Here is a 26,792-nt window from a genome sequence, read left to right on the forward strand (position 1 = left end):
ATCATTTATCCATTTCACTGTTCGTGAACTGCTAATCGCTTTTATCTGCTTCTTCCCGCACCCGTCCCCATACTCCTAGTGGGCTCATTTACTGGTTTCCACTTCATACGCCAACTATCCTCCACATATACTGCCATATTGCCCCTTGCTTCTCTGAGTTTGTTGTTTAGAGTAACCAATTCCTGAACTCCATGTTGGGGGGTCCCTAGCCACCACCTGAAGCTTAATAATTCTCCCCTCTTGCTCTCGAAGTCTAACCCCGGACTCTTTGATCTTACATGCAGCTATATTTATAATCCTCCCTCTGAAAGACTTAAAGGCGTCCCAAGCTATGCGAAGAGGGGCAGATCCTTTATTTCAAAATGTCCTGCTGTGTCCTATCTTGTCTGATAGAGCAACAACTTCCTATCTAAAGTCCTTCCAGTAGAATCTAATCCTTTGCCCAAAAACAAATCCATCCAGCTTGGTTGCTGAGTGATCAGAAAAGAGAGACACCTCTTTCACTTTACTAGGGATTCTAGCAACTACCAGAAAAATATCAGTTCTGGAAAAAAGGCCATATTTCTTATTGTGGAAAGTAAAATTCCTAGGCCTTGCTGGCCCTTTGTTTCCACACTTCAACTAGGCCTAGTTCTTTAATCATCTGCCTCACTTGTACATCTTTGAAGAGTTATCTGTTTACTTCGTGGTGAATTTCTCCAGTACAGATCAAGTAGTACAATAAACTCGCCCCCCCATATTATTAACAGAACTGCTACTTCTAAGGTGGGAGTATAGGGCATGGAGAGGACCTGGGTCATCAATATTGCATACCAGGAACCATCGCTTCGCTATTAACCATCGGCCAACCCCATCGGATATGTACTCTCCCAGAATCGCATGAACAGAGGTTTTGATCAGAATAGCCACCCCTTTTGTAGAGTACGTCTGGTCATGCGGGCAAACTCCCTAATCCATCTTTGCATCCTAAACAATTCCTCACATTCCTTCTTCCGCAGATGCGTCTCCTGTAATATCACTATCTGAGCTTCAGATTGATTTAGGTCCTCTAAAATCTTACTCCTTTTATTTCATACACTGAGTCCATTCATGTTCCAGGACAAAACTCAAAAGGGGTGTTCCCTACTAACTCCTCCCATTCCTCTCACTTCACTTGATACACCTCCGACCGCCATCTCCTCTTAACACTACGATCCCAACCTGCTGCAAATGTGGACAATTTTTCTTTTGTTTTCTCCCTTTATTAGTCTCCCTTCCAGCGCCTCATAAACGCCTAAATACCTTTCTGATTTTCATCAGAGGTTGTGAACTTAACCTTGTTCTCCTCCTTTAATTTGGTCATCAGCATCTCAACCCCACCATCGGGGGTCCTGATACCCCAATCTTTCCACTGTGAGGATGAGGTGCTCTGTCCTGATCGGAGTCGAGGAATACCTCTGCCAAAGTTTGAAATCTATTCTCAACTGGCACTCCCACTATGCCCTCTTTCGTCCTTTCATTATTCTGCAATCCATCTCCCCCTCACTTCATACTGAGGCTGCCCTGATGTTAAGACCTAAAAGCACTTGTGCGGGGGCAACTTAATCATTGAACCTTGAAGAAGAACCTCAAAGAGGGAGAAATTTTGCCCCTATGTACAGATTTTGGGTTCCCCGCCCCAAAAGTTGTATTTGATCTCTTTCCTCTTTCGCCAGGATAGTGTGCGGGAGGAACCGGGGCAGACCCAGAGTTATGAACACTAAAAGTGCTCATGCTAGTGGCAGTGAGGCTGGCCATCAAGGGGGCAGTTGTTGGTTATAGTGTTCCCAGGTGCCTTAGACTAACCTCGGGGCTCACTGAGACCTCCACCCTTGTTTACCTCACACCCCCTGGCACGCCTACCCTTCCTCCTTCCTCACCTACTCCTTCCTCTTTCCTCACCTACTCCTTCCTCTTTCCTCACCTACTCCTTCCTCTGTTCTTTTTATGTGTCAACTTGGGCATCTCCAGAGCTCTCTATGTGGGCATCTCCAGAGCTCTCTCTGTGTTGCTTCTTACACTGGACCTCCTTGCTGAAAACTTGTTTTCTGGGGCTTATCGGGAAGCTTCTCGTCCGCATTGCATCTGCATGCAGCCACCAGGCAGTGCTGATGCTGCCTACCACACCCTGAAGGGAGATCGGGGCTGAGGCCCGACAGTGTATGCCAAACCCTAATGCCGCCTCCTGCCACATGGCTCCGTGGTAGAACTCTGGACATCCACATCGCATTGTACTACCATGTGCCCCCCCCCCCTCCCCCCCAGGTGACCGCTGATTCCGCATTCATGCAGCAGGTAAGCCCCACAAACTACACGCCAATGCTACAAGTGCATCGAGGTGAGCTCCATTCTGGCTCCTATAGATAGCCGCTATGTTCCCAATCCTTTGTTTTTATATTATGTACCTTTTTTAGAAATGTGTCAACAACAGTCACAAATTTCATATAGAATGATCATGTGTTAAAAATGACACATTTTAATGAAGGTATTAAACTTGAAGTTTCTGAGGGAGAGTGTGCATAAACATGTCTCTGAAGAGGGACAGTATTTTGCTTCTGCTGGATGAAACATTTACCAAGTTGTGTGCCACTACTGTTTTTCAGATAAATTGAAGCATGAGAAGGTCAGCTGCTCCAAGTCAGTTGTTGGGCAACGTTGCTAAAAAACCAAAGTTCACACCCCCTGGGAAAACAAATGTTTCCTATCTAAATAATGATCTGAAGCGGCTCAGTTCAGGTGTTAAGACTGATCAGGTAAATAAAAAGTTGTATAATTGCTATGATCATCCTCTGCTATCATTAACTCTTGCTATTTTTGGATTTTGGTACATGGATCAGTTTTGCATTAATGCTGAAGGAATCTTAATAATTTTGCCTTTTTAAGGTCGTCCAACATTATTTTGCCCATCACGGTCATTGTATTGTCAGCATAGCGGTTCAATAGTCTATACTTTTCAAGGTTTTTCAATTGCGTTTAACAATGTAATGTTATCTGATCAGCAATTATATAAAACATTTATGCTATTTATATGGCTTTGTAGTGCTTTTGAATTGATGGTTAGTTTTAGGTCATATTTAGTGGGATGAATGTGATCTCTTGTGTGTGTTTTTCTACTGTAGGGCTTTGCTGTATGTTGTGTTTCTTGAGGGTGAGCGGTTGTCCATTGCTCAGCATGAGTAGTCTGTACAGTTCCGGTAGTAAAGTTTAGTTAACCGTATGACTATGGTGCTTTGTAACCAGTTTTTGTTGTTTGCACAGGTTACTGATTGTGGTAAATCAAACTATCCTCCGTTGATAGAAAATAGGCATATGCCCGGTTTAGAGGTCTGGTTGAAAAGTTTAACAAAGATGCCCTATCTCGAAAAGGCAATACATTGACGCTACTTTTCTCTTGACAAATTAGTTTGAGTCTGTGCCTAATTATAATATGCATTGTTTATATACTTTTCTGTTAGCAATGGATTTATGCATCTGATTTGCTGTTTCTTTGGTGTTTCTTGTCTTTTCTGATCTATGTCCATTGTGTATCCTATTAATGTTTTTGTTGCTTTATTAATCGGCCAGTGTAGGTGGAAGATTGTATTGGTAAAATGATGGAAATTTGGTTTAATGAGTGAGATAATGGCTTTTTAAAAAATAAATATTTATTTATTGCATTTTAGAACAGTGCATGACCTACATCGATTATACCATCGCAGCTGATTTAAATTAAAGCAAGTGCCTATTAACAGTCAAACAAAAAAACACGCCCTCTCTCCATCCCCCACCCCCCCCAACTAGGCGAGACATACCCTTATCATTGCTGAGATAGTTGCGGCACGTTACAGCATCAAGGACCTGGAGATGAGTGCACAATTACTCATGGATGTACGATCCCACAGATAACATAGGAAGACTCTGGAATAAGCAAAAAAATGTAGTCCCCTTACGACCGAAATTACGGTGGCCTTAATATCAGTGACCGCAACAAGAAACCGTTCCCCTCAAGCGGCAATCTGCTCCTCTTACCCCCCCCCCCCCCCTCGCTCGCCCGATTCCTTCCCAACTAAGTTTGCTGATATAGGCCCCAAAAGCCTTTAGGGCGACACTGCGGGGGAAGAAGTTTGTTATACGCGTCAGATTGTGTATTGCAGTATAGCATATCCGAGTTCCAATCATGGATAAGTGTTGTGGGACCCCTAGCCCACCGCATTGCAACCCTGCGCTTGGCCAATAGCAATCCTATAGCAACCGGTTTCCTGCAATCAGCCTTAATATCTGTCATATCCCAGTTGCGCGAATAAAGGGCTGGGTGTTGGATGTTTTCCCACGATCTCCCTCGGCATTCTTTCTAAAAGCCAAGACCTTAGCCACATGTGGGAATCCAGCATATGGCTCTGCGCATCTGTCACATTTAGCATTCTCCCTCAGCCCATATCGCGCTAACCTGCAGGGGGTGTACTCTATTAAGATATTTAAAATGATCGGTGCCTACCATTCAGGGACACCTGTTTTGTGGCATCGCAACAATATGCCCAGCACTTGTTGTTGTCAATAACTGTGTCCAGGTCACCTTGCCATTTTTTCCTGGCTCTATGTGGCGGTGTAGATTCCGAGGTTCCTGGGCCAAGGAATCTAGAACAGTGATAAGTTTCGGTGGTCTATTAGCTTTTATAATGTAGGAGAGAGCCAGGAACTCCAACGGTTCCTGCATGTCTTCCCCCCCAGCTGCTGTCGCCATGCATGTCAAACTCTAATATATTGGATTTTATCTAATGGCGAGTATCCTTTCAAGTCCTCCCAGCCGCGCAGTGCCCCAGCCTGGTAAAAATCGCCCAACCTGCAAATGCCTGTGTGCCGTTGCTTTAAGGACAGCCCGTTCCCCGCACGTCGGGTGCCAACTGCACCAATCCAAAGGTATTACCGGGGAGTACACGAGTGCTCCCGACTTTAGGTCTAGTAGTCTGCCCCATGCATGTGTTGTGGAATTTAGGGAGTCCAAAACCCTGTCGGTGGACTGGAGGAGTAAAGAGGAACTGTGGAAGAGTAAGAGGGCCCGCTGCATTCTGCTTCAGAAACAACTGTGGCAGATCGTGAGGGCTGTGCAGCCAGTTATACGCATGCGAAACCTATGCATCCCTATAGTAAAGTTCTAAGTTGGGCGCCCCAGCCCACTCGCTGCATAGGTAAGTGTCAGTGTATCCCATTTGACTCTTGACTGTTTCCCGGCCTAGGCCAGTCTAATCAATAATTTGCGAAGGACCCCAAAGAGAGCTCTGGAGTATTATCGGAATGTTAAGGAATAGAAAGGGGAACCTAGGCAGGATAACCATCTTCATTAAGGAAATACGGCTTATCGGAGAGAGGTAATTTGATCCCCCTGTTGATGTCATCATCTAGTTTAGAAATGGCCTTCCCGTAATTCTCTGCAACAATAACTGCTGGGTCGGCATGTATTTGAACCCCCAGATAACATATTGGATCTGTATTCCACTGCATGGGGAAGTCTAATGCAGCTGGAGTAATCCCCGAGGTTCGAGGTAACACCAGCGATTTAGACCAATTAATGCGAAGTCCTGACTTCTGAATTGAACCACCTCTGCTAGGACTGGGTTGAGGTTCTTCCCTGAGTCGCGAACATACAGCAGGGTATCGTCTGCATAAGCAGAAATTATTATCCGATATCCCGGGAATCCCAGTCCCCTGTGTGAATGATATTCTCGTGCCGCACAAGCAAGGGGCTCAGCAACCAGGGCGTATAGGAGCGGGGACAATGGGCAACCCTGTCTAGTCCCTCTGGTTATGTATATAGGAGCCGTACGTTCCCTGCCAAGCCGGACTCGAGCAGTGGGTTGTGCATACAAAGTCATCACTAATTGAAGGAAGATATCTCCCACCCCAATTCTCTGTAAGACACACTTCATAAAGGCCCACTCTGAAGTTTTTAGATTCTGTAGTGTCTAAAAATACTGCTGCTGCTTTGACCCCCGGATCAAGCCTATGGATGGTGCCGAATATGGTACGAAAATTAGAAGTAAGGCCGCATCCAGGGACAAACCCGAACTGTTCTGGCCGAACCACTAATGGCAGCAGTGGGGCCAATCAATTAGCAAATATTTTGGCGTATATCTTTGTGTCGACATTTATAAGAGACAATTGTCTGTATGAGGAGCAGGCCTCTGATGGCTTCCCCGGTTTCAGCAGCATGATGATCAGTGCTACTCTCATTGAGGGGAGCATAATGCCAGTGTGGGCCATATGTTCATACAAGGTCTTAAGGTGTGGGACCAACAAATCTTGGAAAGTCTTAAAGAAGGAAACCGTAAGCCTGTCCATACTGGGGGCACTGCCGATTCGCATGGAATTGATGGCCATCTTGACCACCCCTGGGGAAAGGGGAGAAATTAGATATTCTCTATGCGCATTCGATAACCAGGTCATCTGAATGTGTTCCAGATAATCACGTATAGCATCAACATCGGGGGGCCTGGGAGGTGTACAATTGCGAATAGTATCTATAAAATCGATCCTCTGTCTTGACTGCTGTACAATGGCTTACCTCCCTCATCAAGTATTTCGGAGACCGTGTCCAGTTCACGCTTGGTGCGTATCAGTGCTGCTAACGTGGCTCCTGGGTGGTCACCCTCTTCGTAAACTCTGTCCGTGGTATACTTGCTTAGGTGTTTAACCTCCCTGTCTGCTGTGTCCTGGTACTTCTCTAGAAGGGCCTTAATGTCGCCCAATATATTGATGTTTTGTGTCCCCTGAAACTTTTGTTCTAAAGATGAAATGTCCTGCTCTAGTTTGGTCAGACTGTTCCTTCATGATCTGAGCACTGCAGAATGTTTAGCCATAACCATGCCCAAATATACACTTTAAAAGCCTCCCAGATGGTGGAGAAACTATAAACTGATCCCATCTTTGCCTCAGTGTATGTCTCGATCTGTGAACATTTCTGTCACAAATACTGTATTGAGAAGGGAGTAAGGCGGAAACCTCCAAAGGAAAGCAGGCGTCTGCCTTGCTGGGCAATGAAAATCTAGTTGCAGAGGGGAATTGTCCGAGAGAGTGCACGGGTGGAGAATGCATTTCGTGATATGGCCAATAAGGCCCTTGGACGCAAGCCAGTCTATTCTCGTGTGAGTGTCATGCGGTGCAGAGTAGTGAGTGAAGCCAGCAGGGTCGGGGAAGAGGAGCCTCCAAACGTCCTTCAGTTCGAAGCCTTCCATGAGATCCAGGTTCGTACTAGCTGCCACCGAGCGGTGATGTGGTGGACCCTTTGAGCGGTCCTTTGGGGATCCAAAATACAATTGAAGTCCCCGCCGATTACTATTGAGGAGTCCCTGTAGCAGAGCAGGCTGCTACCCAGGCTATTATAGAATTGTGGGTCATCCTAGTTAGGCACATATATGTTTACAACCGTGGAGTCAAGACCCTCTTTCTGGCACCTCACAATAACATACCTGCTGTTGAGGTCCATTTCAAGTACCTGCATCGTCCCAGATGCCAGGTTCACCCAAGTCGGGACTCCCCTAGCATGTGACGGAAACCAGCCGCAGAAACCTTTCCCTGGTACATCTTATGCGCTAACATGATACTATTTGGGGACAAGTGAGACTCCTGTAACAGCGCAACATCTACGTGATGCCGCTTCATGTATGCAACAACCTTCCTGATCTTCCTCTGATCAGTGAGCCCCCTGATATTTCATGTTAGGAGATGTACCGTACTACCCATGATCGATGGAAGTGGAAACAATGCTCTGTCTCATAGCTCTTCCTGCAATGCATTCATCATTATTAGCCACAATCCACTCATATGCGTCTTGTAGTCCTCTGCAATTCCGATGCATGTCACGCCCCCCCCAGTATCCGCCCCCACCCACGCTATGCAGACCCCCAACTGTGCATAATCAAAACCCCCTCTCGTGCCCCTTCCCCCAACTCATCCTGTGGAACCAAGTAAAACCCCGACCAATTAAACCTTATTAGTCTAAAGTAAACCCTCCCCTCTGTGCGTCACAGTGCGGGGCAGATGTCGCCCGGCTCCAAACCATAAAGTGTGCGAGCTGGCAGTGTCATTAAATCTCATCATTCAGTCAGTTGCGTGTCCTTATCAATAAAGTCTAGCGGTTCGCACTCGTGTACAGTGGAATCTTTAGGACAAAAGGAGGAAGGAGAGAGTAGGGTTCTCCCTGTTCCCTCCAACTCCCACCCCACCCCAGGTGGGAACCAAAGACATGCAGTTCGTCCCTCCAGAAATCGGTAACCCAGGTGCCGCCGTCTCACTGTGTGGATCCTACACTGGGCTAGTGTCGGTGTCTGTCATGATGGAATGTCACTTACAGTTCCTGGGTTGATCTAGTGGATCAGCCGCTTGTGTATCCACCACTTGCCAGGTCCGCCCACAACCAGAGCAGACTCACCTCTGACCATCTCTGACCCACCATTAGTAGCTCTTCTGACTAAATGGTCTCATCTTCACTGCCTGGCCCGGTGACATTTTCAGAGCTGGCAGTGTTCCTGCGCTTGAGAAATTGCAGCACTTGGGAAGGGTCAGTGAAAATATGTGTTTTGCCATCTGCTGTAATTCGTAGCTTTGCCGGATACAGCATGTTGTATTCTAAGTGGAGTTCACGTAGTTTCCTCTTAGCAGGTGCAAACAATCTGCGCGCTTCCTGGACTTGAGGTATAAAATCTGGATATAGGGATACTGCTGTCCCCTCCTATCGCAACTCTTGCAGTTCTCTGGATTTTCGGAGGGTGCTATCACGTTTCCTATAGTTAAGGAGTTTCCCTATAATGGGGCGCGGCGGCGCCCCCCGAGACCGGTCTGGGTGCCAGACCGGTGCGCTCTTTCCACCACGAACATTGCAGAAAAGCAATCCGCACCCAGCAGTGTGGTGAGCAGGTGCTCTACGAGTAGCTCCATATTAGGGATGTTAATGGACTCTGCAATCCCAATGATGCGAAGGTTGTTCCGCCGGGAGCGGGCCTCCAAGTCCTCTGCCCTGGCCTGAACCACCTGGAGTTGCTTTTCCACAGCTGCCTGAGTTCTAGAAGCATTGTTTATAGTATATTCCGCTTCAGATATACGCTGCTCAACGCAGACAAGCCTGCCCGCTTGTTTGTCTAATCTTTCTGACATCCTGTCCGTTCTGAATGAAAGGGCATCTATCTTGTTTAGACTGCGTTGCATAGTGGCAAAAAGTTGCTTAATATCCGGGTCGAAGGCAGCATCGCCGGCTTCAGAGCCTGATTCTGAAGGGTTCTTGTCTTGTTCCTGTTGTCTTTGAGTATTCTTGGCTCAAATAGTAGCTTTTGATTGCGATTTGTCAGACTTCCCCATTTTATGAGATCGCCACGGGCACCTTATGCCACTCGACGTGGTTCCCAAGCGTAGGACTGGCTCAATATGGCCGCAACACCAGTACAACATAAAAGACTCCCAATAGCACCAGGTTCAGCACAGACGCTCCGCGTCTATCAGACTGCCAGACACGTGGCACCCCGGGCTCTGCGTCTCAGCCAGCAGGTGAGGTGCGGAGCGTTATCCCTCCGGCTCAGCAAATGTCTTCGTCACGACAGATGCGGAACCCGCATCGGCCACAGTGGTGGGGCCTGTTGTGTGTTGAGGTCGCCCCTGGCCCTCCAGACGCCCAAGCCCAGGCTGCAGCACTCCCTCCGGACAGACCACGATGCCCCAGGTAGGTTTCGAATCCGCTTGTAGTCCCAGGCATCAGTGGGGTCCGCTGTGGGCACAGCAGGAGCACGCCTCGCCCAGGAGTTGCCGCGCTGACAGGGGCAGTGCAGCCAGCCATCTCAACACCAGCCACTCCAGAGCCGCAGCAGCCAGCAACACGGAGCAGCCGCGCTGGCCCAGGCGGCCCACTCCACTCGCCCCGCCGCGCCCTAGGTAGGCGGCGAGCAGGAAGGACCACAGAGTCCCGCTATGGCGTCCCGGGGCAGGCAGGTCCCCGACACCGCGCCCCAGATCTTCACCTGAGGCTCCGCACTTCGTCACGCAAAGAGGTAGGCCAGCCAGGTCGCGCCCAGGCCCGGAAACCGCTCCGGAGTGTAAGTAGGCGCTCCAGGGTGCCAGGATACCGGATGCCACTTTAGTCTATTCCGCTTCAGCTCTAGGGCTGAGGATTGCAAATTTGGCGATGAGGGCACCTGTTATTTGTGTGGATATTGTAGGATAGCGAGCTGGTTACGGCGGAGCGGCACTAAACCGGGCCATCTTGGAGCCCGGCAAGCTCCGCCCCCCGAAGAAATGGCTTTTTACAGGTTCACTCCCACTTTTTGCCCCCCCACTCCCCTTTTGACTATTTGATACTGATGAAAGGACTGTAATGCACCGGAACCTGCTATTCAGGCCTCAGTGTATGTGTTCAAATCCTTAAATATGCATGTTTAATTGGTTTACCCTCAATTGGCATATATTAACTTACTTATAAATCCCTAATATATGGATTTCAGGATACCCAGGCCCTGTAAGTTAAGTATGCCTTGTGGACTGCATTACTGTTTGCGCCACCACAAAAGGTAAGTCTGTCTCCCAGCCAGCCACTGCATATTGGTAGAGCAGTTTTAAACTGCTAACTTGACTTTGCCATTTAAATATACAGTAAAGCATAATCTGCCCTTTTTAATATATATGTCACCCTTAAGGCAGAACTAACCAGCCATAAGGCAGGATGCTGTATATTAAAAGGAAGGATGTATTTTTACATGTCCTTACAGTAAAAACCCAGCTTTTACTATTGAAAGAATAGTAGCCCCACTGGCGGCTGTTGAGTTACACGCTGATAACTCGACTGTGCTAACTTCCAAATAGGACTATTAAAGTTGGCACTTCAAGGTATCGGTAGTGTCTTGTGAGTTAGAGATGACGGGACCCTTTTGGTTCCTAATGGACTCCTTAGAACAGTGACGTAAGTGCATGGGTGATAGAATTCAGGATGTAGACTGTTCAGTTAACGGTTACATGCTGAGGAATAAAGATGTGCAATACTAAGTTCCATGTATGATCATTTGCATGTACCCAGACTGGGGAGGACGCTACAACTGGTGACGAGATGGGGGATTACGTAAACCCCGCAACCCGAAGAACCAAGAGTGCTCTCCTGGAGAGTTTGCTGTGGTCCAGAAAACTGCTTGTGTATACCACGTATGCCTCAGTCAAAGTGAAAATCGACGGTTGGCGTATGTGGAGTCAGCCAGTGCAAGACCTGTTAAGAAAGTGAAGGCCTTGCAGAAAGTTTGTCGTCAGCTAGAAATTTTCTGGTTAAGTTGAGACAAGAGATAGTGCGCCACTGTCTGACAAAAAGCTGTCATTCATACAGTACGTCAACGCTAAAGGCAACAACCACCAGGTACAGAGAAGCCCTAAAGGCAGTGATGGCCGAGTGCTAGAATGCGCTAAAAGCAAAAACATTTCTGATGCAAAGAAGTGCTAAAAGTAGTAGAAACCAGGTCCAATACAGGGCGGTGAGAAGGGTGAGGAACCTGTGCAAGAAACAGAGCCGCTAGTCACTGCCAAAGAAGACCACCACACCTCACAACCAGAGCAGATGCGACGATCCAAATGCCAGCATGCGGCTAGTGCTTGTTGCAGGTGCTAGTAGAAGCGGGCAGCAGACGCTGCCGGTGCGAGGTCCTCTCCTGAAAGCAGAAAGTTCCACAGGTTAAGATGCTGCCCCATTCCTAATACCACCGCCCCCCTTCAGTACCTCCAAAAAGCAAAATATTGGTGATAGATGGACTGCCTGGATTGAAACCTTCGCTGATTGATGCACTGAAAAAAACAAATGATATAAAGATTATTAAATATCTGAAGAATTTAGCGGGTGAAAGACTAACAGAAGTGATCAAGAAAATACTGCAAGGTGATGAAGTGATGTACCGTCAAATAAAAGAGACGTTAAATACCAAGTTCAATTCAATGCCGAATGTCGACTATGGAAGGTACATTTTCAGTCAGGAAAGGCAGAAAGCTGGTGATTCGATGAATGAGTTTGTAGAAGGAATTGATTCTCTCATCAAGCTTTGCAAGTTCAATGATGAAGAGGCGATGCGTGTCAGAGTAATAGATTGTAGTCTCTCCGATTCCTTCAGACAAGTGCTAAAAGAGAAACTCCGCTTGGAGCGAATACTCATGGCTGCCAGAGCTGAAGAAATTGCTGACGAACAAACAGCTAACATGGAGGCCAAGATGGCACAAAATGAAAACGTGCTGAGTATGAAAAGTAAGTCGAAACACACAAGTTAGGCCATAAAGTAATGGCTTCAAAGAAAAAGTTGTGTTTTCTATGTGGATTTCCCTTTCCACATGAAGGTGAATGTCCTGCTATAGGACAGATATGCAAAGGCTGCGGGAAAGCGAACCATTTCGAACCAGTTTACCAGGCGAGGGAAAAATCTAGTGCGTCACGTTGGAAAAAAAGTTGGTGTGAGATGTGCCAGATATGTTCCAGTCATGCCCACAAGGCCAAAGGGCTACATTAGTTGAGGCAAGTAGAAACTGAACGTCGTCGATTGTCATCAAATTCCTACTAAAAGTTCAGCACAGTCATTGTCCAGCAACAGTGAGGAAGATGGGTGTGCGATGTCAATGTTATCTACTTGACGACGTGCACATCTAGGATTAGCTTCTTGCAAAGAAGAATGCTGGTTGAAGTTAGGTCAACATGTGAAAGTGCGAAATTAATTTGGAGACTTTCTCAGTGTGATCTTGGAAGTGAATGGGTGCTCCATACCTTTTATCATAGACTGTGGCGCATCAATAAATATGCCAGTGGAAAGATACTGTGAACTGTCTCCAGTGCCCCGTTTAACCCAGTCAGACACCAAAGTGTATAAATGGGCTACTTCGCACCACTGCAAAGTCAAGGTTCATTCATAGCAACTGTGAACCATGACAAGACGAAAGTGCAAGCACCAATTCATGGCCTGCGAGGCACTTCGAGTGCATGTTTACTAGGTTTCAGTGCTGACATGGGGCTGATATCTGTAAACTACAATGTCGATGCCTATCGTGAATTAGTGAATCAGTTTCCATCCTTGGACTAGGAAGACTTAAGACAATGAAAGTGGAACTTCACATAAATGAGGGCCTCCGTCCTGTTGCTCAACGCATCATCGAATTGCATTTCATTTACAAGAGACTAAGAAAGAACTTGAGGCACTATTAATGCACATCATTTACTGATCCACTGGTCTGACGCCATTGGTATCACCCATAGGGGTAGTGCTGAAAAAGGATAGTGGAGAAGCCATGCGCTTCTGCTTTGATATGCTCCAAGCGAACAAGGTGATTTTAAAAAGAACGACATCCAGGTTCGCTCATTGCCGACATGATTACATAGCTGAATGCAGCTAAAGTCTTTTCAAGCTTTGATTTGAACAAAGGTTATCACCAGCCCCTAGAAGAGAATGGCAGGTGCATTAATACAGCCAGTCACAAATGCTTTCAATTACAGTGACATACTAGTTTTTGGGTCCACACGTAAGGAACACGATAAAGCTCTTACACAAGTGTGCCCTATAATTGCCGATGAGAGTCTCATTTTATATGCGGCAAAGTGTGAGTTTCATCTTTTCTGATGGGGGAATGACTCCAGATCCAAATAAAGTTAAAGCCTTGTCACCCATTTGTACCCCACAAGATGTACCTATACTGTGATCCTTCCTTGGCATGGTCCGTTATTGTTCAAGGTATTTGTGACTTTGCCACTGTAAGTGCCACATAGAGAGACTTAACAAAATCTCCCTTTTTTTTTTTCCCCTCAAAAGATCGGTTTTTATTTTCTACGCACAAAGTAGAACAGAGGTCCAAATTGACACAGCGTTAAGCCTACAACCCATTTAGGGCTGGCCGCGTTTCACCCAAGGCTCTCCAAGAATATGTAAAGGCTTTAAGAGACCGTTGAAAACACAGCTGGTCGCCTACAACCCTTGGTGGGTCGGCTGCGTGACATTGTATAGATAGCAATATTAGAGTGGTGTGCGAAGTCTCAGGACTTTTTTGGTGCAACAACAAGAACAGTAAGAACACTGGTTTGAGGCCCATCTAAAGTGGATAATAGTGAAGGGGCAGAAGAGGGTCGGAGGAAGAGGGGAGAAGAGAGAAAAAAGGAAGTATGCAGCAATAAAAGCGGCTAGAAAGGCGGACGGGTATATGCGCGCAGGAGTGCATGGTGCTGAGAGTGCATATCTTGAGGCTTGCCGTAGGGAGGGTCGCCCAGGGCTGGTCTGGTTACGCAAGGAGCCTTTTGGGGTCCGACGGGAGTATGGCATCTTCAAAAAGTCATAACGCTCTAAGCTTGGAGGGTAGATAACGCACATGTTCTATTTTACAGAGATGGTGGACTAAGGGTCACCAAACAGCAGTAAAGCGAGTGTTGCGTGATTGCAGTCGCGCTGTAAAAAGTTCCATGGTTATTACATGCCATAGGCGCGTGAACCAAACAGCTATTGGGGGAGGTTCCGTTTTTTTCCAATGCAACGCTATAAGTTGTTTAGCCGCCCCAAGCATATGAAGTGCTATAGTCCAATCGCTGCGGGTAAGTGCCTTTAGGTTGGTGGGTTTAAGGCCCAAAAGGATCGTGGTTGCAGACTCGGGCAGTGAAAAGCCCAATACCTCCTTGATATGACTAAGGACTTCCTTCCAGAGCAGGGTCAAGAGCGGACAAGCCCACCAAATGTGAATGAAATCCCCAGAAGCATTTGAACACCTCCAGCACAATGGGGACACAGCAGGAAACATTTTGTGCAGTCGAGTAGGCGTAGAATACCATTGCGGCATAATTTTATATGCATTTTCCCTTTGCGGGATGCTGCGATAGACCCTAGGAATATCCCGCCAAAGGCGATTCCACTGTGTTGGTGTGATTTCCGTGTTTGACGTTGATTGCCATTGGCGCCGATACGAGTGTGCAGTTAGCATTGGAGGGTGCTGCAGGATCTGGTACGTCCGAGAAATAAATATTTAAATTACCTGTACTATTTTTATGTGGTAAAGTCTAGTAAGAATAACTCAGTCAAAATAAGAGGCAGAATCCGTGGTATTAGAGGTTCTGAAAAGGGCTTTATTCCTTACAAAGGAATCATAGTTCGAACCAGGCAATCTTATTCCATCACCACGAGGGTTCAGGAAGGGATAGGCAATACATTATTGACAAGTAACAATATATATATGAAAAGCATTGCATTAAGACAGATGCAGGAGGCGTAACAGCTGATAATACAGATAAGAATACACATACGTAATGAAAATGGGCGTAATAACAGGCGTATACTAGAAACGTCATTTAAAATGATGTCACAAGTGGGTGGATCCATAAGAGAATCCTGCAGTGTCAGCAGAAATGTTTGGCAGAGATGCGCGCGCAGCCGCATGACGTGTAATTGACGTGCAACTAGAGGGTGAAGGGGAATTGACATTTAGCTCTACATGTGGAGACAATAAGTCTGGGGGGTCAGGTCAACCTAATCCCAAATCGTATCTAATATCTTTGTTTAAGGAACTGTGTTATCCAAAAGGAAAGGTCTCTCGGACGGAATCTATTCTATACTGACTGTTAGTGCATGTACAAGCGTCTATGTGTCTACATGAGATGCGAGAGGGCAGGAATCTTCCATGGTAACAGGGGCTATGAATTACTTGCATAAAGACAGCGAGGCCAAGCTCTTTGCTCGGTAGCTGGAAGGATGTTTACCTAAACTACTAGACAGGAATGCATTGGATGAGGAGCGGAGCAGATAACTTGAAGGCTGAATACAGTTTTTGGCAGGCAACAGGCCGCGTCAGGCACCGTTAGCCGCGCAGGGAGTAGGACAAAGTTCATGGATACAGATGCAGGTCCAAGCTGGAGCATTTCAGAGGCAGAAGTAGGAAAAGGCTTGATGGCAGAATTCAGGGCCTGCTCGCCTGAACTGTAAAACGTGAAAAGTGAACCATATAAAGTCGGTGGCCAATCATACTTAGGAATGGAATATTCGACCCATTCATGGCGGAGCAGAAAGAGAACATGTTGACGTTGGACACACATGTATTTGCGTCTTCATAGCTGGAACTGGAGGGAACATACATGTACTTGTAGCATGTACATGGAGCCGTTGGGGTCTAAGATAGGGGACACAATTGACCATAAAAATTCATATTTCCTCATTCCCTCCTTGTCCCCTACGGACCCTTATGAAATATCCATCTTCATCAATCCATCAATCTGTTCATATAGCATCATTTGTTCTTCTTTCTTCTTCCGGGATCTTGAATGAAAATTCGAAGGCGGGATACACGATGTGGCACACAGACCACAAATCGCTGGCCCACATTGTAGACACAAGCAGCAACTGAATAGAATGAGAAAGCCAATACCTAGGAAGGATAGGATCCTCCATCCCCAGGCTGACAACACGCTCCATAACCAACCGGACCAAGTCCAGGTGCCTGGATTCTGGTGTATCTGGCTTACGATCTTATGAAGTCGAGTTATGGCTTTATATACTGACGGCGCGTTTTCTGGTATGAAAACACAGCAACTTGATCCGATGACCCTACAAGCTCCGCCCCTATCGGCTAGGATGACGTCAAGGACAAGACGATTTTGAAGAACAACAATCCGCATCGCAGACTGCTCCTCTGTTAAGTTGCCTAAGGCGGAAGTAGTTTCATTCACTACTGCTTCAAGGGTTCTAGTTAATCTACGTATCAACTTACTATTAGTGACTGTACCTATGTAGGGAAAGAAACCTTTATTAAAATCTGTGTATTGCTCCCATGCTGTTTCGGTGTAGTCGACAATCGGGAGATCTCTCTGCTGTCTATTGTGTACTAAATGGGTATTCCTATGGTAATCAGGCGGGGCTAGGAAAACAGGTGGCAGAAGGAATGCAATGTAACAGGTACCATCCCAATCTAGGGGTAGGCGTATGTATGCGGTGTGACCACAGATGAAGTAGGAGTGACGAGAAGCTCTAAACGTAGATTTGCCTTTATCACTGAATTCTATTACAGTGGTACATTTACTATGGCCCATGTGAATTGAACCATTCTTTCTTACACATAATTCGCCTCTAACTGGAAATACTGACATAGCGGGCAAGATTGGTGTAGCTTCAGATTCAACATTCAGGATCATGAGGTTAAGTGTAAAGTTACCTAATCCATATACTTCATTTTCTAGATCAGTTCCTGTTCTTTTGGGAAGTCCCTCCTTGTTAGGGTAGCAGACTTTAAGTAAAACTAGGTTCAGGTTTCCCCAAACCCAGTTGTCTTGATAAACTACTGAATTTGAATCTAGGGAATTAATCAAACTGAACCATGCTCCACAGGAGCCATTGTGGGTGAATGGATACGGAAGGAGAGGCAGAACTCCCTTGTATTTCTGATAGGGAGGGAGTCGGCCACATATCCAACAATTTGTAGCATTGCTGGTCTGATGAGAATGATGTAACATACTAATGAATGTGTTGTTGCGCAGCGCAAATCTATAGGACAACTCATGCGGGGGTAATTCGCTAAAAGAATGTTCGGCAGTAACATTGAAAGCACGCTTGGAAATAGGGTAATACATGTGTAATAATATACTGGCAATGATAATCAGAAGACTTAGAAAAAACATAATTAACAATGTCACTATGCAGTGACTACGAAGTGATTTACAGTACGCATATTTCTTGAGCTGTTTCTGTCTATTTCTCTCTCTATTTCGGTCTAGAGGATACATGTCAGAGACAAATTCAACCGATTCACCTTGGAGAGGACTTAAACAATCAAATTGTCTGACTTGCTAGACCTTAGTTTCAGTTTATAGTTTTCCTTTTCTGTCTTGTCAACCAGGGGGAGTTTTGAGTCAGTCTGTGAGGGAATGCAGGGCTGATAATTCAAGTCGGATGATAGTCCATGAAATTTTTTGATATGGCTCGAGTGCAACCACCCTTTACGTCCCTCAATCTTCACAGCTGTCCTTGTGGTCAATAAGACGAGTTTAGGCGACTGCCAGCGAGGCTCCAGCGGGTTCCTTCTGTCGAAGTTCCTTATCAGTACAAGATCTCCCGGAACCACGTCATGGGGCTTCACCTCAGTGTTATCGGGAAAAGCTGCACCTACCTGTGAACGACAAGATTGTAGTGCAGACATCAAGGAAGCCAGGTAATCTGTCAGCATATTACAATCAACATCAGTTATTTTACGGGGTATAGGCGTCCCCCACATATTTGGTGGTCTACCGAAGATCACCTCATACGGGGATAGCCCTGTTCGAGAGTGTGCTACCATTCTCATGTAAAAGAGCGCAACTGGTAAAGCTACTATCCAGTCGACACCTTTTTCTCTACATACTTTGGACAGTCTAATTTTCAAAGTTTGATTATGCCGCTCCACGAGACCTGCTGCCTCGGGATGTCGGACACAGTGGAATTTCCATTGATAGCCTAAGAAAAGTGAAACCTGTTTCATTAGCTCGGATGAGAACGGTTGGCCATTATCTGAGTACACGACACGGGGCAAACCATACCGTGGGAAGAATTCTCGAACTAACTGTTTGGCAGTAGTCGGGGCAGTGTAATCTGAGACGGGATACGCCTCTGTCCACCGGGAAAGAGCGCATACAACTACGAGGACATATTTGAATCCTCGACATCGTTCCATCTGGATATAATCCATCTGGAGGACTTCAAAAGGGTGATCGGGGGGTTGAAATCCACCCTGGTCTACAGGTACGCCTTTTCCTGGATTGAACTGACAACAAATCATGCAGGTACGTACTTTCTGTTTAGCTGCTGCTCGCAAGTGTTTATTGAACCAAATGTGTTGAATACTGTCTAGCATAGCTTTCTCTCCTAGGTGCGCTGGACTATGTATTGTGTTAATGATGACTTGAACCATTGAGTCGGGGAGAAACCATATAGATTTTCCCTTTGTCATCCATCCTTGATCCGTTTGGATCCCTCCTAATTCAGTCCATCTCTTTATTTCTTCTGGTGTAGCATGTGTCTGTATGTCAATTACATCAAGGGCGGGATCCTTAACTGTCATGCAGCGTGTTGGTGTCGGAACTATTGTCTTTGTCGTGTCGGTTGTATGAGTCTGATTCTGAGCAGTCTGTTTAGCTGTTCTGTCAGCTAGGTCGTTACCCTGAGAAATAATGTCAGTCACTTTTGTATGGGCTTTACACTTCATAATCGATATTGCAGTCGGCAGATGTATTGCATCTAACAGAGCTTGAATAAGGGGACCGTGCTGGATGTGGGCACCGTGAGAAGTTAAATAACCTCTCTCTCGCCGAAGTCATGGACGACTCCGAATGCATAACGTGAATCTGTGTATATGTTGACTTTCTTATTTTTAGCTTGAATACAGGCTTGTGTCAAAGCGATGAGTTCTGCTGCTTGAGCTGACAAGGTATCTATACAATTTGTTTCAATAACTTCAGTGTCTGTTGTGACTGCATAAGCGGCCACTAACTCTCCTGTACTTGTTCTCATGCATGAACCATCTACATACAATGTCAGGTCTGGATCTGATAATGGAATATCTGTCAAGTCTTGTCTGGGTTTCGTCGTAATAGTAATGACTTCAATACAATCATGTGCCAATGGGTCTGTTCCGTTTACTGGCAAAAGTGTGGCAGGATTTAATGTACTACAACGTCTGATTTCTATGTGTGGCTGGAACAATGTCAATTCATAACCCGTCAGTCTTGCTATGGTCAAGTGTTGTGTTTGGGTCCGGTTCAAGAGAACCTCTACTGCGTGTGGTACTTGTACTGTCAATTGATGTCCTAACACTATGGCATCGCTTTGTCTGATTGCTAAAGCTGTTGCTGCGACTGATTTCAGGCACGCAGGAAGAGCCTGAGCTACGGGATCTAATGTACTGGAAAAATAAGCACATGGCTTGTGTGATCCTGCTTGTTCCTGCGTGAGTACTGACAAAGCAGTACCTTCACGTTCTGTAACAAAAAGTGTAAAACGTTTGCTGTAACATGGTGTTGCTAAAACAGGTGCTTGACATAAAGCTTTCTTTAAGCTTTCAAAAGCTTGCGTATGTTCCTGAGTCCAAGGGAGGACAGTTGATGTCGCTGCCTCCTGTGTTGTCAACTGAATGAGTGGTTTTGCTAGAAATGCATATTGAGGGATCCACTGCCTACAGTACGAAGTGAGGCCTATGAATGCCCGTACCTCCTTTTGTGTCTTGGGTGTCGGCATGTTAACAATTAACTGGATACGGTCGGGTGTAAGCTGTCTTCCCCCCTTGGACAGCAAGTGCCCAAGGTACACAACTTGCTGGACACAGAATTGCAGCTTTGAAGGGGACACCTTGTGCCCCTTGTCGGCTAGGAAATGTAAAACCGTCAGTGATGCTTTTTCACATTCAGGTTCGCTTCGGGCGGTGATCAGCAGATCATCGACGTATTGAAGCAAGGCAGTGGTAGCTGGCATGTGGATACTGTCAAGTTCTCTTTTCAGTGCTTGGCTATAGATGCTGGGGCTTTCTGTGAATCCTTGAGGTGCGCGTGCGAATTTAAAACTTCGTCCATTTAAACTGAATCCGAACAAATATTGGCTTTCCATATCGATTGGGACGCTAAAGAAAGCGTTCTTGAGATCAATTACAGTAAAGAACGTTGCTTCTGAATCTATGGCTGTTAGCAATGAAGAGATATCTGGGACCACGGGGTATTGTGGTACAATGCATTTATTTAATTCTCGCAGATCAATAACTAATCGATATACTGGTGGTGCTTTTGGATCAGTTCGTTTAAGAATCGGAATTATCGGGGAATTACATATATTGGAGTCCGTTTCTACAACCACTCCTTGTGCAATGAGCTCGTCAATGATTTGCAGTAAAGCCACAACAGCATCCGGCGGTAACTTGTATTGTCGTATTCGTGGTAATACTACTCCTGTTTTGAGTGTGACTCGATATGGTGTAATGTGCATACAACCTACATCAGTGGGGCCTTGTGCCCATAAATGTGCAGGTAGATTCTGTAACCGATGATCCATGTCTCTAGACACATAGTGACCTTTGAAGTCACGCAAAAATAGTCGTACTCCTTCCGGAGAACAACATATTACAGCTCCTAGAGCTTCCAATGTTTTTATACCTAACAAGTTTTCTGGGCATGATTTTGTGAGCAATAGATCTGTAGTCCGTGTTAATGGACCGACCGTTAATGCAAGCGGTTGCGATACTTCATTAATAGTGGGCTTTCCTGAAAAACCAAGGGAAATATTTTGTAAGCCTGAGAGGGGTACCCCTGGGACTTCGCTGTGACGGATAGTGGTTCTGCTTGCCCCTGTATCGAGTAGAAACTTTCTGTCTTTCCCTAATACTTGACTCTGTACGTAAGGACCTTCTTGATCTACGGGAACCTCAATAAGGGGTAGGCCAACTTCCCTCTCTAGGCTATTTCATGTGTAGCGCTGATACTCTGGATAGTCATTTTGTGCATACTGGTACATCTGTTGTGTCGTGTTTTGTGTTGCAGCAATAGGCTGTGGCTGTTGTTGTGGTTGTTGTTGTGGTTGTGGTGCGGTCTGTTGTGGAACTGGCATAGGTTGCGCATGCTGAGGGACTTGTTGTTGGATCTGATCCTGTCTAGGCGGACGTGGTCTCTCTTTCGTTATACCCGTAGAGATATTATGTTTTAGAACTGCGCAATCGTGTATATAATGACCTGGCTGTTTACAATAGTTGCATGTCCCTCTAACACAGAGGTCTTCAAACTTTTGGATACCGAGACCCCCCTGTCAACATTTTGAGGCGTAAGGACCCCCTCCTGACAAAAATGTCTAAACCGGTTGACTAAATTGCGTGGGATGAAAATGTAAATGAGGTTATGTGATGCCGCGTATTTTGGGATAGCATTGCTTCATTATTTTGATATTTGTTACACAAAGTAACGCTGAGGAAAGATTTCACCCAATCAGTACCCATTTATAACCAAAAAACAGCAATTATCATCAGAAAGATTTCAAGTCAACCTTTGTGAAGGGCCTTCCACTCTGCAGCAATACGTGCTGCCACATTAGAATCTCACCTGGCCCTGACCGGAAGAAGCAGGGGTCCCTTAAAACCCTGGCGGTTTTGTGTAGAGTTAAGCCGTTTACCCATGCAGCTTTCCTCTCACCCCCTCCCTTCCATCCCTCTCTCCTCTCCTAACCCCGGATCCCTCTCTCACTTTGCAGGTCATTTTCTTTCACCCCTTTTTACAACTTCTGAACTCTCCCCATTCAACCTCTCACTTCACCTTTAATCACCTCTTGCCATTCTGTCCTTTCACTGCCCTCATCTCTAACAGTCTCTCACATTTATCCCATGGCCTCTCTGGCCCTGTCACCTCCCGTGCCCCTCAGCACTTCTCATTCACCTCGTCTCTTCATTCAAATTTTTGTCTATTTGTATCTTACACCTCTCCAGTCCCCACATTCCTCTTTCACATCTCCCCTTTGTTCTAACAGAAGCCCTCACCTTTGGATCACACTCACTTCTTGCGTGTCCACACTTCTCTTCGGCAATTCACATTTCTCCTCATCCCTGACCTCTTCAATCAAATTCTCTCACTCCCTTGCTGTCCTCTCTCATTTTGGGTGCGGATGCAAGTTCAGAATGGTATGAATGAATGTATGATTACTGATGGGCTTGTTTGAGTGAGTTGCATATTGAGTAGTGACGGGGACAGGTGAGTAAAGTGTCACATGAGTGCAGGATGAGTAGTGTACTCGTGTGACTGCAGGTTGAGGTATAGTGTGAGCAGGACAAGTGCATTTTGAGTGCAGAGTGATCACTGTGAGTGCAAGGTGAGCGGGTGAATGGTGCAAGTGCATGGTGATCAGTGTGAGTGCATTGTGATCACTGTGAGTGCAAGGTGAGCGTGACAATAAAGGGCGAGACTGAGGAATGAGTTGTCTGAATGCAGGGTGCATTCCCAGACCCATGAAGTAACTCAGCATGTTATTGACGGGGCGTAGACTTTAAGATCTAAGTTAAACTATTGCGGCATTAATCGGGGATCGAGGGTGAAGGAAATAAATAATGTGCTGATCCTGCAACAAACTTCCAGTCCTATGGTTAGGGTTACCAGCAGATTATTTTGATGGCCCAGTCGGTACAAAAAAAAGCAGTCACCTAAAGCGGTATTTTCAGCGCTTATCTGTGCATACTTCCCAGGGCCGGCTTTAGTGCTGGTGGTGCCCTGTGCGACAATGTTTGTTGGTGCCCCCCCAATGACCACCCCCACCACGGATTCTCTCACTAGCACCCTTTAACAGTGACCAAGTCTCCATAACCCCACACTCTCAGAAGCATTGAATTAGTTATATAGTGCCACTCATACCAGTGTAGGGTGTCCGAGCACTTTGCATCACACACACATTACACAGAGACAATCATAAGTGTGTAAATCAGTGTATAGGAAATGTTACATAAGCCAAAGGACTAAAAGTATAGGAGTCACATGTCATCCATACTGGTAGGCAGTATAGTTCAAGAGTGCTTGTTGTGGAGAAGCACAAACTCAGAGTCGAAAAAGAAACAGCATAGTTGGGAGTTTCCTTTAATAATAAGAATTGATTTCTAGCCAAATTAACCCTTTTTGCAACATTAATCAATGGTCTAATAAGGTATTCTTTGTAGTGTGCATGCTGTTCTAGGATGAAAGTTAAAAGCTCACTATTCTATATCAGGACTTTAAGTTATAAATTGCAAGTAACAAAAGGATGTCTCTTTTGAAAGCAGTAACCTGCTGATCTCTTCACATCATACGCACTCTGTAATCTACTTGGTACACGTTCTTTGCAGCAGGCATATTAACCCTCTGCACTAACTTCACCTAAGTCAAAACCTCAACTATACAAAACACTGATCTCTCTCCAGGAAGATAATTAATCACACGAGTTATCTTGACATTTATGTGAGGCCTGGTAATTGCCGGGGAAAGAAACGCTGCAGCAGGTGCTTCAAAAGCACAATAAACTTTCACACACGGCGCCCCCAGGAAGCCAACTTTGTATTCCTTTCCATGAAATGCATTCTCACACTACGGCAGTGAATGTAAAATCCAAATGTAAGGAATAGGCACAGTGGGGACCCAGGGGGTACTGCAACCAGCAAAAAAACCTAAGCCTCTGTAAGCAGTTTACAAAGGCATGTTAAAATGCAAATGGCCTTTAAAGACCTGTGAAAAAACACGGGGGGTGCCGGAGATAGGAATCCAGACACTGCCCAGCTGAGCCCCCAGCAGCTCAAGTTTCACTGCAGCAGCCGGGCTGAGACACAGGACGGGGGAAGTGTGGGGGGGGGGGGCTGAAGCCCTTGGGCCGGGCAGAAGTGTGACTGGGAAGGCGCGACCCCCTTTGCATCACTCCACGGCCCCCCTGGGGGTCGCGCCCCACAGTTTGAAGACCCCTGCTCTAACAGGACCTACTGAATCATTGGACTGTGTTGTACCCTTTTTATGACCGTCAGCTGGAACTGACTGAGCAACAAGCATTTTCATGTCTTTCATACGTCTTTGTTCATGTTCTTGTTCTTCTCTAATTCTATTGTGATGATATTGTAACATTTGTAACATCTGTGACGGTGTGTTACCTTGCCAGGTACTCTCGAATTTTAATACTCTACCTTTAACTTGGGGCAGGGAATTCTCAACTAATTTTGTCACAAACAGATGTGGATACGACTCACTACTTGCTTTTATGCCACTATTAATACCAAAACATTTTTCAAATCGGGAATAGAAATCACTAGTGTCTTCATCTTGTTTTTGTTTACAGGCTGAAATTGCACCCCAGTCTTCCTTTTTCGTAGTCAATAGACGTGGTAGTACCTGCACTAATAATCCTGGTAATGCTGTAGTCTTTTCCCCAAGCCCTGAACCTGCAGCTCGGGCTTTTTCTTCGTTTTCTAATGCTGTCCACTCTATCTTTTGGTCTCCCACCTCCCATTCCTTTTCTTTGAGTTTCTCGTAAATACCGGCAGGCAATAAAACCTTTAATATTTTCATAATGTCAGGATAAGTATACTCTCCCATGAGTAACATGTCTTTTATCTCACGGTGGAAACCTGCTGGGTCTTTGTCATGGCTAGGTACTACTTTCTTCATTTCTAATAATTCAATTTTAGTTATGGGCGTGTACACAAACACGCGTTTAAAAGTATTGTCTTCACCTCTGATTGGGTGTACTTCGCGTAAGGGATTCTGTCTGTCTATGTGATACGTTTTTCTTTCCAACTTGGGGGGAACTGAAACATGTTCTGGGCATACGAAGACAATGTACTGGTGTCGATATTCTAGAATTTCTTTAATTAAATCAGTACCTGAACCTCTCCATTTATTCGTGAGTAATTCTATCAATATATCAGGTAGGGGACCAGGATCGGAACGTTGGCTTCTATACAATATAACGAGGAGTTGTATCATGTATATACCAGCTAAACGCTGTTCGTCTGGGGTAAGATTCAAAAACGTGTGTGCTAACGCATCATCACTGTATTTTTCAGAACTGTCAGCCCATTGTACTGCTGACCTGGCTAATTCTTGTTCATCCATAGAATCGAGCATATGATACCCCCTTCGGTCTCGGAGTAATTTATCAGCAGCCTGGAATAAGTGTTCAGGGGACTTCGCATTTAGCATAGGGGCTTGAAAATGTCTGTTACATTCTGGACGTATCGGACGTATCGGGTCATTAAAGTATCTGGTATTGTTACAAGGTCTTCCCCTACCTACATAAGCAATCGTTTCTAATTGTCCTGTGGGCATTTCTGAGTCTTCCTCCTCCTCTCCCTCTGATTCAGTTTGATCTGGCTTTATGTGTTCGTTCTACTTCCTTGCGGATCTTTCGGCACATAGCTACTATACATGTCTGTTTATCGTGTTTTCCCTCTGATATATTCTGACCCCATCTGGTAAGGACTTGCATTTCATCCTGATCTACCTCGGACCTATCTCTGTCTCTGATCAAGCAGTTTATGAAGAAGCGTAACAGTAGTCTCTGTACATCCACTTTCTGGTATTCCATGGCTTCGTCAATACTTTCAGGGCCTTGCCCTGTTTGGACAAAGCGATATATATTGTCTAAATGTTTAATCATTCCTGGTAATGTCGTTAAATACGTTGAAGCTCGTCGTATACGTAGTGATGATAGCAGCATTCTGTCATTTTTACCGGGCACTGGATCATATCTACAATCTACAAGATGTTCCTTAAACATGTCGGACGTTGCTATTTGTGGTGTACGTTGGTTTGCTAAATCTCTAAGAGACGATTTGCTTCGTAATGGTGGTGTGGCGAAAATTGCTGCCGCACCTCCTGTCGCACCTTCTGAGGTGCTAGGCATAAAAGGGTTTGTGGGATGTAAGGTAGAAACTGTGGATGCAGGAAAAGTTGGATTGTGCGGAGGAGTTTGTGGTTGCGGAGTTGGGGGCGGATGATCTCGGCGTTGAGCACCATCGACAGGTGGTGTGTGTGGTGGAACATTAACATATTCGGGAGCTACATCGTCTAAATAGGAGGAAAGGAAAATATCTTTTGCGGTCTTGGGATGTGCTTTAATCGGGAGTAAAGGGGGTGGCAAATCTTTCGGTATTTCCGGGGTGGCCTTAGGTAAACCTTCGGCCAAAAGAGGATACATACCATTCATAAGAGTGTTTCGTTGTCTGTCTACTTGTTCTGTTTTTACTCGGGTACCTTCCTCAATTAACATATTTTCTCGGGCTTTATTTAAGTTCTCCCTACTTTTCTCTTCCAGTCTGAGCGCTTTCTCTGTGCGCCTATG

General features: G+C 45.7%; 1 protein-coding gene across 2 annotated transcripts in view; it reads left to right on the forward strand.

Annotated features, from left to right (window-relative positions):
• Positions 1-26,792, forward strand: part of RAD54B (RAD54 homolog B) — a 495,994-nt gene that overhangs the window by 39,496 nt on the left and 429,706 nt on the right. The window contains exon 2 of one of the 2 annotated variants that reach the window (XM_085605259.1): positions 2,622-2,771. The exons of the other annotated variant lie outside the window; for it this stretch is intronic. Within the exon in view, the coding sequence (XP_085461385.1) occupies positions 2,634-2,771 (138 nt within the window). The 5' untranslated portion in view covers positions 2,622-2,633. The remainder of the gene's footprint in view (positions 1-2,621; positions 2,772-26,792) is intronic. 2 annotated transcript variants of the gene reach the window in all.

This window comes from Triturus cristatus, chromosome 5_1 (genome assembly GCF_964204655.1).
Source record: "Triturus cristatus chromosome 5_1, aTriCri1.1, whole genome shotgun sequence".
Classification (NCBI taxonomy): domain Eukaryota; kingdom Metazoa; phylum Chordata; class Amphibia; order Caudata; family Salamandridae; genus Triturus; species Triturus cristatus.